At 37.5% G+C, this 18,271-nt stretch overlaps 1 protein-coding gene across 2 annotated transcripts in view; it reads left to right on the top strand.

Annotated features, from left to right (window-relative positions):
• Positions 1–17,713, top strand: part of GCNT1 (glucosaminyl (N-acetyl) transferase 1) — a 40,638-nt gene extending 22,925 nt beyond the window's left edge. The window contains exons 3-4 of one of the 2 annotated variants that reach the window (XM_057722659.1): positions 14,754–14,890; positions 15,926–17,713. In XM_057722659.1, the coding sequence (XP_057578642.1) occupies positions 16,069–17,355 (1,287 nt within the window). In that variant the 5' untranslated portion in view covers positions 14,754–14,890; positions 15,926–16,068 and the 3' untranslated portion in view covers positions 17,356–17,713. The remainder of the gene's footprint in view (positions 1–14,753; positions 14,891–15,925) is intronic. The other variant, XM_057722658.1, reaches the window with a different exon arrangement.
• Positions 17,714–18,271: the final 558 nt, after the last annotated feature.

Genomic DNA, 18,271 nt, shown 5'->3' with positions numbered 1-18,271 from the left:
CACCATCTTGTCTCCACCCCTTCCACCCCCACTCCTTCCTTCCCTCATCCCACCTGGCTGGGCCAGGACCCCCTGCTATCCCACTAGGTGTCTGAGGTCCTCTGCCAGTGTCCAGCAGGTGCTCTACAAGAACTGCTGTGACTCACCTGTCATACCTATGAGGAGACTCCACATCCTCCTACTCCACCATCTTGACTGTGCCCCCTCCCTAAGAGCTCATTTTTTTCTCTGTTCCTTTTTCATAGTGTCTTGTTCTTGTCTCATGGCTGTTCTTGTCTCATGGCTGCAATAGTTTTTGTTATGTCTTTGCCGATAATAGCACTAGGATTTTGTTGTTGCAGTTTTCATCTCTTGATCTTAATTTCTCCATGTGGCAGAATATTTAATGGATACAAATTCCTCCCTTTGCAGTATCCATGCCCCCTTGCAATGTGATTTTGCTTCTCTTCCCATCCAGAAGTAGAACCTTATTTCCTCTGGATTCATGGCTGGCCTGGTGACTTTCTCTGACTAATAGAATGTGGCAGAAGTAATGTTGTGTATGTTCTGGAGCTTAGGCCTTATGAGGCTTTGGAGCTGCTGTGTTCTCTTGGTATGTTGCCCAGCAGCTGCCAAGTAAGGAATCTTGTCTAGCTTAGTAGACGATGAGAGGCACCCCAGCTAGCATCCTGTACCACGTGCAAATGTGAACAAGCTCTATGGAACCCTCCAATCCAGACAGTCCTCCATCTGCATGCAGCTGCCTAGGTGAGCCTAGGTAAAACCAGAGGGACTGCCCAACAAATTCTAAAAGTAGTGAGAAATAATAAGTTGTTGTTTTCAGTTAGTAAGTATTGTGGTTGATTACACAAAAATAGTAAACTGATACCCCCCTCTGTTTTTTCTGTTCTGATCTTTTTTGTGTCATGAGTTTTTCTTGGATATCGGGTAGTTCTCTATTTTCTGAGGCCAAAGCCTGGAAGGTATGTATGCCTGCCTGCCAGCGTTCTGGAACTGAGGACCTATGACTTAATTCCTTTGTTTTCAGATTGGTATTCCTGCCCTCAACTGTGCCTTGTGCCCTCCAGGTCAGATACCCTCTGTTTCACATTTTCCAGAATTTTTCACTGGGGCCAGGAAGGGTATTTTTCTTTTCTTTTCTTTTTTCCTTTTTTTTGTTTTTACAGAGGAGAAAGTTCTTTATTTAGATGAATAAATTGAATAAATGTAGAAATGGAAGGAAGGAATCCCAGACAGTGCCTAGAATGTGCAGAGGCACAAAGACACACAATTTAATCGCATGGCCAGGAAAGGTATTTACTGGGTTACGAAGAATAGAGGGGAGGGGTCTGGGAGTCTTAACTGCCTCTAAGTAGATTTTTACTCAGTGGAGTTTAACTCTACTTCACACTGCTTCCAGAGAAATTGTGTTGCCAGTTCCGGAGCTTTTGGAGGAGAGATGGGTGGCTGTGGTGGGAGGGGTGGGGTGGGAAGAGCTGTGCTCTAAATTGAGTTACCTCTCAGCTTTCTCCACTGCCTGCTTCAGAGGTCAGCATTCTGAGGTCTCCAACTCAGTTACCATTCAGTCCCTCTAGCTTTCAAAATTTGGGGGCCGTTTCCTCAATTCTTTGAGGGGTTTAACCATTATCATTTCAAGTTTAAACACCACGTTCTTTTAGAGAAACTCTGAAATAGGGTAGTGCTTGCTGCAAGTTTAGAGCACTGGAGACAGAACTCTTCCCTGACATTCAAAAGGGAGAGAGGATAGATGTTAAATTTTTAGCAGAGGAACATGGGCTTCATTGAGAAAGACTTTATTCATTCAACAGACATAACTGAGTGATTCTCTGTGCCTCATTCTGTGCCTGGCTCTAGGACACGTGGGTCTGAAGAAGGGAGACACGAGCCCTCTTCTCCCTTCATCACACCATCTGGCTTTAGTTTGTGTAGAAAGTACCCTTTCCCAAGGGGACGTGGGAAACGTGGTCCAGTCTGGTGATGTAAGTTCCCCTAATGTCTGTGTTTCCTTGACTGGAGCCCAAAGAAACTCAAGGATGGATTCTGGGAGACAACTGCCTAAACTGTGGAGCTTGGTGCTGAGGTATGGGGTCCCCAAGAGCTGTTCCTAGCCAGTCTGGAGGGGCAGGCATAGAGGGGTCTCAGGAGTTCATCTTAACATGAGACCTCAGAGAAGCTAGGGAGCTCACTGCAGTGAGTCACAGCAGCCAGACAGTAGAGACCGCCCTCCAGGCAGGCACAGCTGTCAGGAGACAGAGACCGGGTACCCCCAGATGACGTGAGGCCATGGAGGTGCAGATGGCAGAAAGAACCTCACCCTGCTTGGCAAGGCCTCTGCCTTGGGATCGTACATGCTTCCCATTCCTTCCCATGGCCTGCTTCAGGGTGGCATTTGGGCACCCTGGCTTGAGTCATGATCCTCTGAGATACCTGCATGGCCTTGGCATCAATCATAATAGTGTGTATTTTGCTCCTGTCACAGCCTCTGGGCTACAGAACAGTAGTCTTTGTAGAGTCTGTGAAATTGAGCCCTGGAGGAGTATTCAATGCAACTAGAGGGTGATTGAACTTAGACCATGCTTCCTATTCCAGAAGGGCAATAGGTTGTGGAACCTGATTTATCCTCCAGCTATTTGTTTATGCAGAGACACAGAGGCATGCACATACTTGGTGTGTACATGTGTATGTGTGCATATGTGTGTACTTTTTTAAGAAAGAATATTTCCACTACCTAAAAAAATGGTACAATAGGCAATATGTAGAGAGAATTATTCTTCTCTATAATAGTTTTATTTGGGCTTAAACTAGAATTACTTTGGTGAAAATTGTTGAAGAAAAGTATTTACCTTTTAAAATTCTACTCCTTTCTTTTATTATAGTTGACAGTTATATCTGTCAGCCTTAACCTTAACAAGATTAACAAAGCTAACCAGTGCAGAGTCCTTCCTCTTTTTTTTTAGTTTTTTTTTTTTTACTTTTTTAAATTTAATTTTTAATTGAAATATAGCTGATATGTGATAGTATATGTTACAGGTGTACAACATAGTGAGTCACAATTTTTAAAGGTTATGCTCCATTTATAGTTATTATAAAATATTGACTATATTCCATGTGTTGTACAATGTATCCTTGTAGCTTACTTTTTAGTTAATAGTTTGTACCTCTTAATCCCTACTGGTAAAAAGCCTCTCACCTCACCCTTCTCCCCAGTGGTAACTACTAGTTTGTTGTCTATACCTGTGAGTTTTGTTACTTTTTTGTTGTATTCACTAGTTTGTTGTATTTTAAAATTTATTTTAAATTTATTTTTTAAATTAATTTTTATTGGAGTGTAGTTGCTTTAAAATGTTGTGTTAGTTTCTACTGCACAGCAAAGTGAATCAGCTATACGTATACACATATCCCTTCTTTTTTGGATTTCCTTCCCATTTAGGTCACCATAGAGTGTTGACTAGAGTTCCCTGTGCTATACAGTAGGTTCTTATTAGTTATCTATATTTTATACATAGTATCAATAGTGTATATATGTTAATTCCAATCTCCCAGTTCCTCCTACCCCCTGTTGTATTTTTCAGATTCCACATATAAGTGATATCATATAGTATTTGTCTTTCTCTGTCAGACATTTCATTTAGCATAATGCCCTCCAAGTCCATCCATGTTGTTGCTGATGGCAGGGTTTCATTCTTTTTTATGGCTAATACACCCCCCCTCCCCATCTTTATCCATTCATCTGTTGATGGACACTGTCTTTTTGTGTAGGAGTCTCAGGTGTAATTAATTAGAGGCTGAACAGGAAAATCCTGATTGTTCTTAGAGGTGTGTACATATGTATGTGAATAGTCATATAAATAAGGTAAATCTTTTTACTTCCAAGTTCTGAATATGTTATGTCATATTAATTTATAATAAAACATATAGTATCCCCCTTTCCATCCCTCTTTCTGCTTTGCCTTTCTTTTTATTATTAAAAAAGAAATTAAGGAGAATATAGCTTGAGTCACATGTAGCTCATTTCTTTAAACTTTTTTTTTCATTTTCTTCTTTATATGGTGAGAGTTCTCTAAACTAGTAAGTGTGTGATTGAGATGAATATAATCATTTAGAATTGGTTCATTTTAAAATACAGAGGCACATGCTAGTCATATCTGGTAGATTTTAATTTTGAAATGTCACTATAGCAGTTTTTGTTTGTTTTTGTTTTTGTTTTATGTTGTAAGGTCTTCTAATGTTTCTTACTTATTCCAAGCTGAAATCTAGATCTGATGATCAGTGGTTTTTGGATGTCTTTTACATGCATCTCTTCATCTATTTATCACTGCACAAAACAAGCCTGCACTGAGTTGTACCTTTTACCTATACTTTATGTTTTTGATCAGATCCTTACCATTTGTACTGTTGAAGACAAAGAGCACTTGGTGGAAGAATAAAATTAGAAAGAGGCCTTTTGCTTGTAACAGCAGTGTAATTCTAAACACCCCCTATGACCAGCTATATGATGCTGGGCAAATTAGACAACCCCTGTGATTCAACAGTCATCTCTCCCATTGCTCTGTGCTCCTAATATAGTTTTATTGAATCTTGAGTGGAAAATAGTGTTTCCATTATTAAGACAAACACTCTTCTGAGCTAAGCCACAGACTACATTATGATTGCTTTTGTCATCATTGCATGATTCTGATTTCTTTGGAGTCATTAATGATTATCCCCTCAATCCCTTTCCTTTGCTTTGCTTTCAGTGTAGTTATTACAGATTCATCCCCAAACTCTGCCAGTCGCTTAAACTGGTTTTCAATATGCTTATTCCCATTAGTTATTCCATCCATTTCATCTTCTTGAAGACATCTCTCTCAGGGCCTTCAGACCTGCTTCCATCTGCTATGTTTGTTTGTGGCCTATTACACACACAGTCTAAGGTGTTCCTGTACTGTCATCCTGGTATTTCCTTTGCTTCCTTCTGGTACTGTGATACAGTTTCTGATTCTGATGTTTTCCTCTTTCTTGGTTTATACTTTTGATGTAGCTTATCCTCTGGTAGCTTCCTGAAGAAGGATGCATACAGGTAAGTATTTTGAAGACTTGCTCCTCTTAATATGTAAAATGTTTGTATTTTATCCTTACTTTACTTAGTAGTTCATCTGGTTCTAAGAATTCTTATGTGGAATTCAGTTTCTTTTAGCACTTTGGAAGCATTGCTCCATTATCATATGGTTTCTTTGGTTGGTTTTTATGAAGTAGGAAGACATTTTGTTTCTGAATCTTTTTCACGTGGTTTATTCCACCTCTCCACCCCCAACCCCCGGAAACCTATATGATACTCTTTTCCCCAGTGTTCTGACATTTCATGATTAGTAAGTGTGTCTTGGTGTGGGTCTGTTTTCACCCATCATGCTGGTATTCCAAGGGACTTTTCAATCTGGAGACCACTCCTTTGTTTTGAGATATAGTCTTGAATTATTTAATTCACTTAATTATTTACTTCCATTTTTTTCTGTTTTCTCTTTTTGGAGGTTCACTTCAGATGGTGGATCTCCTGGTCTGGTTCTCTAAATTAGTCTTTTTTTCTCTAATTTTTCATCAGTTAGCTTGCCTATTTGCTTAACCTCCCGAAAGTTTTTCTCAACTTTATTTTCCGATGCTTCTATTGAGTTTTTCAGTTTTGGCTGTCATGTCATTAAGTTTTAAGAGCTTTTTTATTTGTCAAGTGTTCTGTTTATGTGGTTTCTTGTTTGTTCTAATCATTGCTGTGAGGCAAACCATCCCAAATGTAGTAACATAGAACACTGTCATTTTATTTTTTGCTCACACATTCTGTGGGCCAGGAATTCAGTTAAGACTTGAGTGACTAGGGGCTGGAGTCATCTGTGGCTTCTTCACTCACATGGCTGGCACCTAGGCTGGGATGAATTGAAGACTGGGTTCAACTGGGACTGTTGACTTGGGTACCAGTGTGTGGCCTCTCCGTGTGGCTTCTTACAACATGAGAAGTGCACTTTCCATCTGACGGGAAGCTTCTGGAGAGTACATTTTCAAAGACAAACAGGTAGAAGCTACATGGTTTTACATAACATAATCTTGGTGGTCACATAGTATCACGTCTGCCAAACTCCACTGGTCACTGTAAACATAAGGTTGTCCAAATTCAAGGGAAGGGGAGTTTTGACCACTTCTTGGTTGGAGGGTGGGAAGATCACATCTCAGAAGAGCATATGGGATGGTAGTATTTTTTTTGCCTGTTTTAGACAATACAGCCTGTCTTGCATACTGACTAATTGAATACAACATCTTTTCTTCTCTCTCTGAGGATATTATTAGTAGTTTTCTTTCGCCTGTGCATGTTCTGTGTCCTTGAACATTTGGGGGAATTCCCAGTGTAAGCAGCATGATTAAGTCTTTTTCACTCATCCTGGTTGGATTTACTAGAAAAAAAACTCCTGCATTGGCTTGGCCTCCAAAGTTCTGGGAGCTGATGGCTGGAAATAGGGAAGGAGATGAGACCGTGGTATTTATCGTCCTTAAGTTCACTTAGTCTGACTGTCTTTTTTTTTTTTTTTGGCACACGGGTTTAGTTGCTCCGTGGCATGTGGGATCTTCCTGGAGCAGGGATCGAACCCATGTCCTCTGCATTGGCAGGAGGATTCTTAACCACTGCGCCACCTAGGAAGCCCTGACTGTCTTTTCTTTCAGGAAAGGCATCAGTGTTCCAGTGAAGGACCTTTTCCAGGCCACTCACGATGACAGCTGCCAAGTCCTATAGTAGGTCCTGGGTGAGGAGGCCTTGGTATGTGTTTGGGACTTTTATTTTTCTTGCTGTCTCAGAATTCATGAGCTTTGGTTATTTAGAGTGGTTCTTATTATTCAGTCATTGGCCTTGTTGACTAATCCCACTTCACATTCTTCAAGGAATCTGTGTCATTTGTGATATCTGAAGGTGAAGGAACACTGGGTCCCTCAGTATGAACCTCTGCCGTATTTTCGTTGCTTTTAAATATTTTGAATATTCTTTGTGTGTGTGCTTAAACGAAGTAATGTTTGATGACTAAAGTTCCATTGGAGTAGTATGGTATGTGGACATTTATGCCTCCCTTTAAACTTTTCTGCATAGAAATCCCTTTCTTAGTGAAATCTTATTTTCTCTTTGCCTTCTGCTAACTCTTAGCCAAGTTTTAAGAAAATGTTCTGTATCTTGAAGCTAGGCTAGTTAAATACTTTGAATGATACATTTCTTTGAATGATTTACCTTCTCTATTCTCCATGGTGATAAATACACAAAATCAAAAGCATTATTAATAAAATAAACTTGTTTTCTCACACACTTTATAGACACTTATACATGATGTTAAAACCTAAGACTAGTGATTTTATATTTTAAAAAGCATTTTTCAAGCATGTTGGATGTTTAGGATGTGGATGAGAATGGTAAAGACTTATGCCTTTTTTGAGGTGAGATCCAAGTTTTTGGTCAGTTTCTTGAGGTGAGAGCCAAGTTTTTGATCAGGAACTTTGTATTTTCTACATGAGTTTGGAGTCACTAAATTTCTTTTATTGTTTGGGCTTTTGGTGTCGTATATAAGAATCCATTACCAGATTCTAGGTCATGCAGATTTACCCGTTTTCTTTTTAGTTTTATAGTTTTAGCTCTTGTATTTAGATATTTTATCCATTTTGGGGCATATGCTGTTTTGTATATTCTCTTGGATGTGGATATCCAGTTGTACCAGCACTTAAAACACGGTTCTTTCCTCATTGAATTGTCTTGGTGCCCATTTCAAAAATCGATTGACTGTAAATGTAAGAGTTTATTTCTTGGATTCTTTTCCATTATTCTGTGTGTCTTCTTATACCAGTACCATACCATTTCAGGTACCATAGCATTTATAAGTAAATTTTGGAATTGGGAAGTGTGAGTCTTCCAGCTTTGTTCTTTTTCAAGATTGTTTTGTCTATCCTGGGTCCCTTGAATTTCCACATGAAGTTTAGGATCAGCTTGTCGATTTTTGCTTAAAAAGGCAACTGAAACTTGATAGGAAAATTATTGGTTAATTATTGAGTGTATTGCCATCTTTACAATATTGTCTTTTAATTTATGAGCATAGAATGTCTTCCCATTTACTGTCTTAAATTTTTTAAATGAAATGTTGTTTTCAGCAGTCAAGTCTTGTACTTCTTTTGTTGAATTATTTCTTTCAGCTAGTTTATTCTTTTTGATGCTGTTATAAATTATTTTCATTTTATTTTTGGATTATTTCTTGCTAATATATGGAAATACAGTTGCGTATTTGTATAATGGAAATACAATTGAATATTTGTATTATCTTGAATCTTGCAATGTTAAATTCATTCTAATTTTTTGTGTATGTTTTTCTTAGGATTTTCTATAAACAAGATTATGTCACCTACAAATAGCGATAGTGTTACTTCTTTCATTTCAAACTTGTTGGCTTTTATTTCTTTTTCTTACCTAATCACTTTGCCCAGATCCTCCAGTAAAATGTAATAAAATTAACAAGAGTGGACATTCTTGTCTTGTTCCTGATCTTAGCAGGGAGAATCTAGTCTTTTACCATTAAGATGTGATGTTAGCTGTGCATTTTTCATAGACGGTTTTATCAGATTGAGGAAATTCCTTTTTTCCCCCTAGTTTAACTGTTTTTATTGTGAAATGGTATTGATTTTATCAGATGCTTTTTTTTTCTGTGTCTATTGTGATGATTATGGAGTATTTTTAATTTATTCTATTAATAGGGTATGTTATATTGACTTTTGTATGTTAAACCAATTTTACCTTCCTGGACTAAAACCCATGTGATCCTGGAATATAATCCTTTTTGTATGTTGCTGGATTTGATTTGCTGGTATTGTGTTGATAATTTTTGTGTTTATAAGTGATATTGATGTATAGTTTTCTTGTGATGTCATCGTCTGATTTTGTTATCAGGGTAATTAATTACTGGCCTCATAGAGTGAGTTGGGAAGTGTTCACTCTTTTTTTTTTTTTTTTTTTTTAATAAAAGTTCTGGAAGGATTTTTGTTTGATTCTTCCTTAAATGTTGTAAAATTCACCAGTGAAGTCATCTGGGCCTGGGCTTTTCTTTGTGGGAAGGTTTTTGGTAACTAGTTACAGCTCTGTTCAGATTTTCTGTTTCCTCTTGAATTACTTTCTGTTGTTTGTGTTTCTCTAAGAATTTGTCCATTTATTCAGGTTATCTAATTTGATTGGACTATGACTTTTCATAGTATTCCCTGATAATCTTTTCTATTTATGTAAGGTTGGTAGTGATGTCCTTTCAATCTTAATTTTAGTAATGAATCTTCTCTCTTTTTCTTGGTCAATGTAGCTGAAGATTTATTTGTTTAATCTTTACAAGGAACCAACTTTAGGTTTCATTGTGTTTTTTGTTTTTGTTTTTGTTTTTTTTTATATGTATATATTTCTAGTCTCAGTTTCATTTATTTCTGCTGTAATATTTTCTGCTTGCTTTGGGTTTAGTTTACACTTTTTTCATGTTAAGGTGGCAGATTAGATTATTGACTTGAGATCTTTTAAAAATTTGAGGTTTACAGATACACATTTCTCTTGAACACTGCTTTTGCTGCATCCTGTAAGTTTTTTGTTTTTGTTTTCATGTCATTTATTTCAGAGTATTTTCTGATTTACCTAGTGATTTCTTCTTTGACCCATTGGTTATTTAGGAGTGTATAGTTTAATTTTCACATATTTGTGAATTTCTCAGATTTTCTTTTGTTGTTGATTTCTAATTTCATTCTTTTGTAGTGAAGGACATATGTTCCATCATTTCATTCTTTTTAAATTTAATAAGGTTTGTTTGGTGGCCTATCATACGGCCCATCCTGGAGAATGTTCCATGTGTCCTTGAGGAGAATGCGTATTTTGCTGTCCGGTGAAGTGTTCTATAAAGGTCTGTTAGGTCTAGTTGGTTTATAGTGTTGCTCAAGTCTTCTATCTCCTTGTTGACCTTTTTATTTGTTTTATAATTATAAAATGTGCTTCTTTGTCTAATAATTTTTGTCTTAAAGTCTGTTTCATCAGATTATACATTATAATAGTCAATACAGTGTTATAATTACTACTTTATGTAGTTATCTTTTAAATCAGATGAGAAAAGTATTTGTGGAAAATTACATTTTCTGTGTATATACTTTTATAGATGCTTTTTATTTCTTCATGTGGATTTCAGTTACTGTGTAGTATCCTTTCTTTTCATCCCGAAGGACTCCATTTAGTATTTCTTTTGGGCAGGTCTGCTAGTGATGAATTCTCTTAGTTTTAATTTATCCAGAAATGTCTTAGTTTCTCACTGTTTTTGAATGACTATTTTGCTGATTATAGAATTCTTGGTTGAGACTTCCCTCGTGGTCTAGTGGTTAAACATCGCCTTCCAATGCAGGGGGTAAGGTTCAATTCCTTGTTGGAGAGCTAAGATCCCACATGCCTTGTGGCCAAAATCCAAAACCTAAAACAGAAGCAATATCGTAACAAGTTCAATAAAGACTTTAAAAATGGTCCACATCAAAAAAAAAAAAAAAAAAAAAGAGAGAATTCTTGGTTGAGTCTTTTTTATTTCTCCCCACTGAATATGTTATTCATTACCTTTGGTCTCCATTGTTTCTGATTTGAAGCAGTTAATTTTTCTCTTGTTATTTTCAAGCTGTCTTTCAACAGTTTAAGTATCTAGATTTGAATTTATTTGAGTTTATCATCCTTGGAGGTCACTGAGCTTCTCAAATGTACAGATTAATTTTTTTCAATTTTAATTATTTAGAGCAGCTTTAAGTTTAGAGAAAAAATACACAGAGAGTACGGAGTTCCCATAAACCTGTTCACATTGTTTTCCCTATTATTTGAGTCTTGCACAAGTGTGGTACATTTGTTACAAGTGATGAAACAATATTGATACATTACTAATTATAATTAAGAAAGGGTCAAACTTTGTGTTGTACAATTCTATGGATTTTGACAAATGCATAGTATCCTTTAACCACCATAACAGGATCCTACAGAATAGTTTCATTACCCTCAAAATACCCTGTTTTGTACCTATTCCTCTGTTCTTTCTTTCCTCCAAATCCCTAGTAAAAGCTGATCTTTTACTGTCCTTACAGTTTTGCCTTTTCCAGCCTGACATGTAGTTGGACTCATACAGTATGTAGCCTTTTCAGATTGGCTTCTGTCACTTAGCAGTGTGCGTTTAAGCTTCCTCCATGTCTTTTCATAGCTTGGTAACTCATTTTTTTAAAAATCAGTGAATAATATTCCATGTTATAGATTTACCACAATTATTCATTTCACCTATTGAAGGACATCTTGATTGCTTCCAGTTTTTGGCAATTATGAATAAAGCTGCTATAAACATTCACATGCCTGTTTTTGTGTGTACATCCATGTTCAGTTTGGGTAAATAGCTAGGAGTGTGATTGCTGGGTTAAATGATTAGCCTATATTTAGCTTTGTAAGAAACTGCTCAACTGTCTGCTGAAGTGATTGTCCCATTTTGCATACTTGGAGCTCACTGAATCTCTTGGAAATTCACATTAATTTTTTAAAGTCAAATTTTGGAAGTTTCAGCCATTATTCAAACTTTTTCTGGAGCTATCACACTCCCTGACTTCAGAACATACTATAAAGCTACAGTAATCAAAACAGTGTGGTACAGGCACAAAAACAGATCAATTGAACAGAATAGAGAGCCTGGAAATAAACCCACATATTTATGGTTACAAGTGTGGAAGAACAAGATTGGAAGATCATTTCTTCATGCCATATACAAAAATAAACTCAAAATAGATTAAAGATCTAAATATAAGACCTAAAACCATAAAACTCCTAGAAGAGAACATGGGCAGAACACTCTTTGACATACATTGTAGCAATATTTTTTGGGAACTGTCTCCTGAGGCGAAAGAAATAAAAGCAAAAATGAACAATGGACCTAATTTTAAACTTAAAAGCTCTTTGCACAGCAAAGGAAACCATTGGACAAGACAAAAAGACAGCCTACTGAATGGGAGAAAATATTTGCAAATAACATGACCGATAAGGAGTTATTATCTAAAACATGTAAACAGGTCATACAACTCAATTAAAAAAAAAAAAAACCCAATCAAAAAAATGGGCAGAAGTCATGAACAGACATTTTTCCAAAGTAGATATACAGATGGCCAACAGCCATATGAAAAAAAATGCTCAACATCTCTAATCATCAGGGAGATGCAAATCAAAACCACACTGAGATATCACCTCACACCTGTCAGAATGGCTGTCATCAAAAGTTTACAAATAACAAAAGTCTACAAATAACAGTCTATTGGTGGAAATGTAAATTAGTGCAGCCACTGTGGAAAACAATATGGTGGTTCCTCAAAAAACTAAAACTAGAACTACTATATGATTCAGTAGTTCTATGGCTGGATAGATATCAGAAGAAAATTAAAATGCTAATTTGAAAAGATACGTGTACTCCAGTGTTCATAGCAGTGTTGTTTACAGTAGCCAAGATATGGATGCAAACTAAATTGCCCATCAATGGAATATTACTCAGCCATAAAAAATGAAATTCTGCCGTTTGCAACAATGTGGATGGACCTAGAGAGTATTATGCTTAATGAAATAAGTCATACAGAGAAAAAGAAAGACAATACTCTGTTTTTAGTTATATGTGGAATCTAAAAAAAATAAAATGAATATATATAACAAAACAGAAACAGCCTCACAGATACAGAAAACAAACTAGCAATTACCAGTAGGGAGAAGGCAGGGGAGGGGGGACAAAATAGGTGTATGGGATTAAGAGACACAAACTATTATATATAAAATAAGTAAACAACAAGGATATATTGTACAGCACGGAGAAATATAGCCATTATTTGGCAATTACTTTAAATGGAGTATAATATGTAAAATATTGAGTCACTGTGTTATACACCTGAAACTAGTATTGTAAATCAAGTATACGTCAGTAAACAAAATAAAGTCAAATTTGGGAAGTTCTCAGCCATTATTCAAATTTTTCTCCCCCCCCCCCCCGCCCCGCCCGCCATTCCATGCTTGTAAGCACAGCCCCCTCTTTCCCCCTTCTCTCCCACCCTTTCCCCTACTTTCTTTCTGACACTCCTGTTATACATTTGTTGATGTGCTTAATGGTTTCTCACAGGTCTCTGAGCCTCTGTCATCTTTCTTAATTCTTTTTTCCTTTTGTACTTCAGGCTGGATACTCTCACTTGACCTTTCCTCAGTTCCACTGATTCCTTCTTCTGTCAGTGCATACCTGCTGCCGAGCCTCTCTAGTCAGTTTTTCAGTTCAGTTATTGTTACTTTCAATACAATCAATTCTGTGGGTTCTTTTTTATAATTTCTGTTTCTTTATTGAAATTCTCAATTTGGTTAAATATCTTTCCCATGGTTTCATTTAGCTCTTTAGTTCTTTAAACATACTTATAATAACTGACTGAAAGTCTTTGTGTAGTTAAGTCCAATGCATGGGCTTCCTTGGGGACAGTTGTTGATGCTCCTTTTTCTGTGTATGGGCCAGACTTTTATATTTCTCTATGTGCCTTGTCATTTTTTTGTTGAAGATGAATACTTTGTAATGTTTCAACTCTAGACATCAGACCTCTGCCCCTGCCCGGCCCAGGATTTGTTGTTGTTGTTATGCACGGGCCTGGGTTAATTTTGTAAATCCGTATTCTTTATTGTGTGAGGCAACTCAAGTCTTTGTTCAGTTAGCTTAGAAGCGGATTCATGATTAGTCAGAGATTTTCTTAAATGCCTTAAGCAGAAATTACTTAAGGGTATAACTTTGTTTAGAGATCTGATGTCTTAATGGTGAAGATGCTTAAGTATTTTAGCAGAATCTCCCAATGTTTGCTTTCCAGTAGAGGTTTGAAGTGGGGTGGTAGACAAGAGAGTTGGAAGAAGATGAGATAAGCAGCTAATTCAATTGTAGGATTGTCTTTAATGGGCCAGTGAGCATTGGGAATCCTCACAGCAGGATAGGGTATATTGGATTTTCCAATCATACAGGACCATTAAACTCTTCCTTGGCACACATTTTGGGAAATGCTACTAGAGTTGTCTTTGAAAAAATTCAACCTAAATTGCAGGATGTCTTCAAACCTTTCACAGTCTACAAACATAGACTTCAAAAAAAAAAAAAAAGACTGAAGAGAAGGAAATTTTATTTTATTTATTTATTTTTTAAATTTATTTAATTGGCTGTGCTGAGTCTTCATTGCTGCACACGGGCTTTCTCTAGTTGTGGCGAGTGGGGGCTACTCTTCGTTGTGGTACTTGGGCTCCTCATTGCAGTGGCTTCTCTTGCTGTGGAGCACTGGCTCTAGGCACTTGGGCTTCAGTAGTTGCGGCACATGGGCTCAATAGTTGTGGCTCACAGGCTGTAGAGTGCAGGCTCAATATTAGTGGTGCACGGGCTTAGTTGCTCCGTGGCATGTGGGATCTTCCCGCAGCAGAGATTGAACTTGTGTCCCCTGCACTGGCAGCCAGATTCTTAACCACTGCGCCACCTAGAAAGTCCCGAGAAGGAAATTTTAAAAGAGAGAAATGAACTAGCCATCATTTTGAAGGAAAAAGTGAATATGACCAGCCATCATTTTGAAGAAAAAAGTGAATATGTCAAATTAGTTTACCAGTATGCTTTCTGAGTGTGTATGTATACTTAACGTGGGCATATACATCCCTTCACAGATTTTTCTTTTGCTTCACATGTTTTTTAAAAAAGATTCATGGAACATAACAGCATTGCTGGATGCCTGGTACATTTAAGAAAGCTGACTGCATAAGAAGCATTCTATGTGGGCACAGGATGTTACCTGGAATTAGAGGACTAAATGTTCTGACTTTTCTTGATTTTAAAAGGTAAAAAGTCTAACTACTTTTTGTAACATTATTCTGTACTAATGATGGTCAGTTATTTATTTTTACTTGTATTATTAATATTCATAATTTATTTCCTAATAAATATTTTAAAAAGTTCTAGTGCTGATTCTGGTGTTAACAACTTTTCAAATCTCTATAAATCTGTTTTTGAGACAATTGATAGTATGTGACTTTCTTTGTTAGAACCAATTGCCAAGTAATAAAACTGACTTTTGAAAACAAAACAATATCTGTATATTTGTAAACAGTTTAACATAATGAAAGTAGGTTAGGTTCCTTTGAACATAGACAAAAGGTCTTTCATAAGTTATAATTTGCATACAAGTGTTGTTTCTCAGCAAGCCTATTTATCTGTTTTGGATTGTGTATATCTTCTCTTCCTGTGGTGCCTGGTATGGAAGTGAACAAAGTGAGGTCAACCCAAAACAGTTTCAAATCTGACCTGTTCCAGTTTGAAAATCCAGTTGACCTGCTTTTCCTTCAAAGATTCTTAAAACCCACAGCCATTTCTGAATGTCTCTTTAAGTGTGCACCCCCACTCCTAAGTTGGTGAAGAGCAGAATGGATCTGATCTCTTCAAATATTTGGGGCCGCTGACGCCAACTGATGGACATTAATAGATGCGTCAGGAGGAGTCCAGATTAGTAATAATTTCAAGGCAAGGGGTGCTAATTAGCACCGGCAGAGGATCAAAAATTCATCAACTATGAAGAATTCATTAATTATAGCCTAGGTCTTCAACTGTGTTTTGCACCTCAGTATACCTGAGAGGTATGATGTTGATTGTAGGATATTCTAGCTTGTACTCAACTTTTTTAAAAAGACAATCTGGCATTAATACTAGAGTTTATGGGTATCCTATAACACTACTTCCTTTCCTCTGATTGACCCACTTTGTTTTTGTCTTAAACATCTGACCTCATAGCAGAGGACAGTTTTTAAACCTGAAATGTCATGACTGTATTTATATCTATATCTATATCTATATATATATCCTTTCTATTTTTCTTTTAGTGCTAGCCTCCGTTTCAAGATGCCTTTGCACTTTTGATAAATGCAAACTGACAAATCTCCAAGCCACGACAGAGGGGAAATCATTACTGCTTGAAGCCTGGAAGACTGCCCTTAATAAAGCCACGTCCGCAGCTGTTGTTGAAATGCTGAGAAAGTTGTGGAGGAGGAAACTTTTTTCTTATCCCACTAAATACTACTTCTTTCTTCTTCTTTTTTCTCTGGTCACCTTCTCTGTTTTAAGAATTCATCAAAAGCCTGAATTTGTACATGTTGGACATTTGGAGCTGCTTGAAGAGAATCCTAGTAGTAATATTAATTGCACCAAAGTTCTACAGGGTGATGTAGATGAAATCCAAAAGGTAAAACTTGAGATTCTAACAGTGAAATTTAGGAAGCGCCCTCGATGGACAAACTATGACTACATAAACATGACCAGTGACTGTGCTTCTTTCATCAAGAAGCGCAAATATATTATGGAACCCCTTAGTAAAGAAGAGGCAGAATTTCCAATAGCATATTCTATAGTGGTTCATCACAAAATTGAAATGCTTGACAGGCTCTTGAGGGCCATCTATATGCCTCAGAATTTCTATTGCATTCACGTGGATACAAAATCAGAGGAATCCTTTTTGGCCGCAGTGATTGGCATTGCGTCCTGTTTCAGTAATGTCTTTGTGGCCAGTCAGTTGGAGAGCGTTGTGTACGCGTCCTGGAGCCGGGTTCAGGCTGACCTCAACTGCATGCAGGACCTCTACCGAATGAATGCAGACTGGAAGTACTTGATAAATCTCTGCGGTATGGATTTTCCTATTAAAACCAACCTAGAAATTGTCAGGAAGCTCAAGTGGTTAATGGATGAGAACAACCTAGAAACAGAGAGAATGCCATCCCATAAAAAAGAAAGGTGGAAAAAGCATTACGCAGTAGTGAATGGAAAGCTGACAAACATGGGGACTGACAAAATACATCCTCCTCTTGAAACACCTCTGTTTTCAGGCAGTGCCTATTTTGTGGTCAGTAGGAGGTACGTGGAGTATGTACTCCAGAATGAAAAAATCCAAAAGTTTATGGAGTGGGCAAAAGACACATACAGCCCGGATGAGTATCTCTGGGCCACTATTCAGAGGATCCCCGAAGTCCCAGGGTCACTGTCCTTAAGCCATAAGTATGACATGTCCGACATGCAAGCGATTGCTAGGTTTGTCAAGTGGCAGTACTTTGAAGGTGACACTTCCAAGGGCGCCCCCTACCCGCCGTGCAGCGGCGTCCACGTGCGCTCCGTGTGCATTTTCGGAGCAGGTGACTTGAACTGGATGCTGCGCGTGCACCACTTGTTTGCCAACAAGTTTGACACGGACATCGACCTCTTTGCCATCCAGTGTTTGGATGAGCATCTGAGGCATAAAGCCCTGGAGACGTTAAAACACTGACTGTTGTAGGCAGTTTTGGAAATAATTGGGAGGCATGAGATGCTACCCCGTTTGATTCTTCCGCTTATAGTGCTCAAGCCAGGGAAGCTACATGGTTTCTGCAGAGCAGGTCGGTTAGAAAGGTTGTAGCCTTAAGCCTTGCTTTGAGTTAGAGGGTAGGGAAGGTTGCAGGGCGTTGTGGGGGGAGGTGGCCCTGGTGGCTGGGGAAGAGGCTGAATGCAAGCTATTCCTGTTTAAAGAGCTCAGGGACTTAACAAAACCCTAAGATTTGACTTGTGCCAAAATTATGTGGAGAGCTTTAAATATGATGTTTTTTCCTGATTTGAATAGATTTGTAGCAACAACCAACAGTCAGGATATAATTTATCTTGTAGATCATGTTTGTTGAAAGAGAAATTTGACTTTATTCTAAATGATCTTTGTAAATGATTGACTTTCTGCTGTAACACTGTGCTGTGTTGTGTATCTCTATATGCCATCTCAGGGAACTTGAAAAAATGGGCTTGATTGAATGTGAGTATTTCTTATTTTCACTTTTAACAATGTACATATATTTTTAAAAGCCAAAAAAAAAAAAAAAAAGAAACAGACTTTCTAATTTAGTTGATTCTATGAATCATCTTAGGTTATTTAAAAATTAAGGTATCTTTATTGATTATAGTGTCTACAGACTAATACTCAATTTTTTCAAATGTCTCTCTTCTCCTCCAGTCTCCTTAGACCCTGCTATCAAGCTGTATATAAAGTTGTTTGCATAGTACCCCATATTCCTAGTATCCCATATTATAGCCTCAGTTCTCCTGTGTGATGCGATTGGCAGTCACTGGCGTGGAGAACGAAGGCAGAGAGGGTGAAGTGTAAGGATGGTAGAGGGGAGGAGGAGTCATGTGCAGACAACTTCTGAGGCTTATGATGA

The sequence above is a fragment of the Hippopotamus amphibius genome, chromosome 2 (genome assembly GCF_030028045.1).
Source record: "Hippopotamus amphibius kiboko isolate mHipAmp2 chromosome 2, mHipAmp2.hap2, whole genome shotgun sequence".
Lineage (NCBI taxonomy): Eukaryota > Metazoa > Chordata > Mammalia > Artiodactyla > Hippopotamidae > Hippopotamus > Hippopotamus amphibius.
Note: the sequence above shows the minus strand (reverse complement) of the source record. Positions and strands in the feature narration are given on the sequence as shown.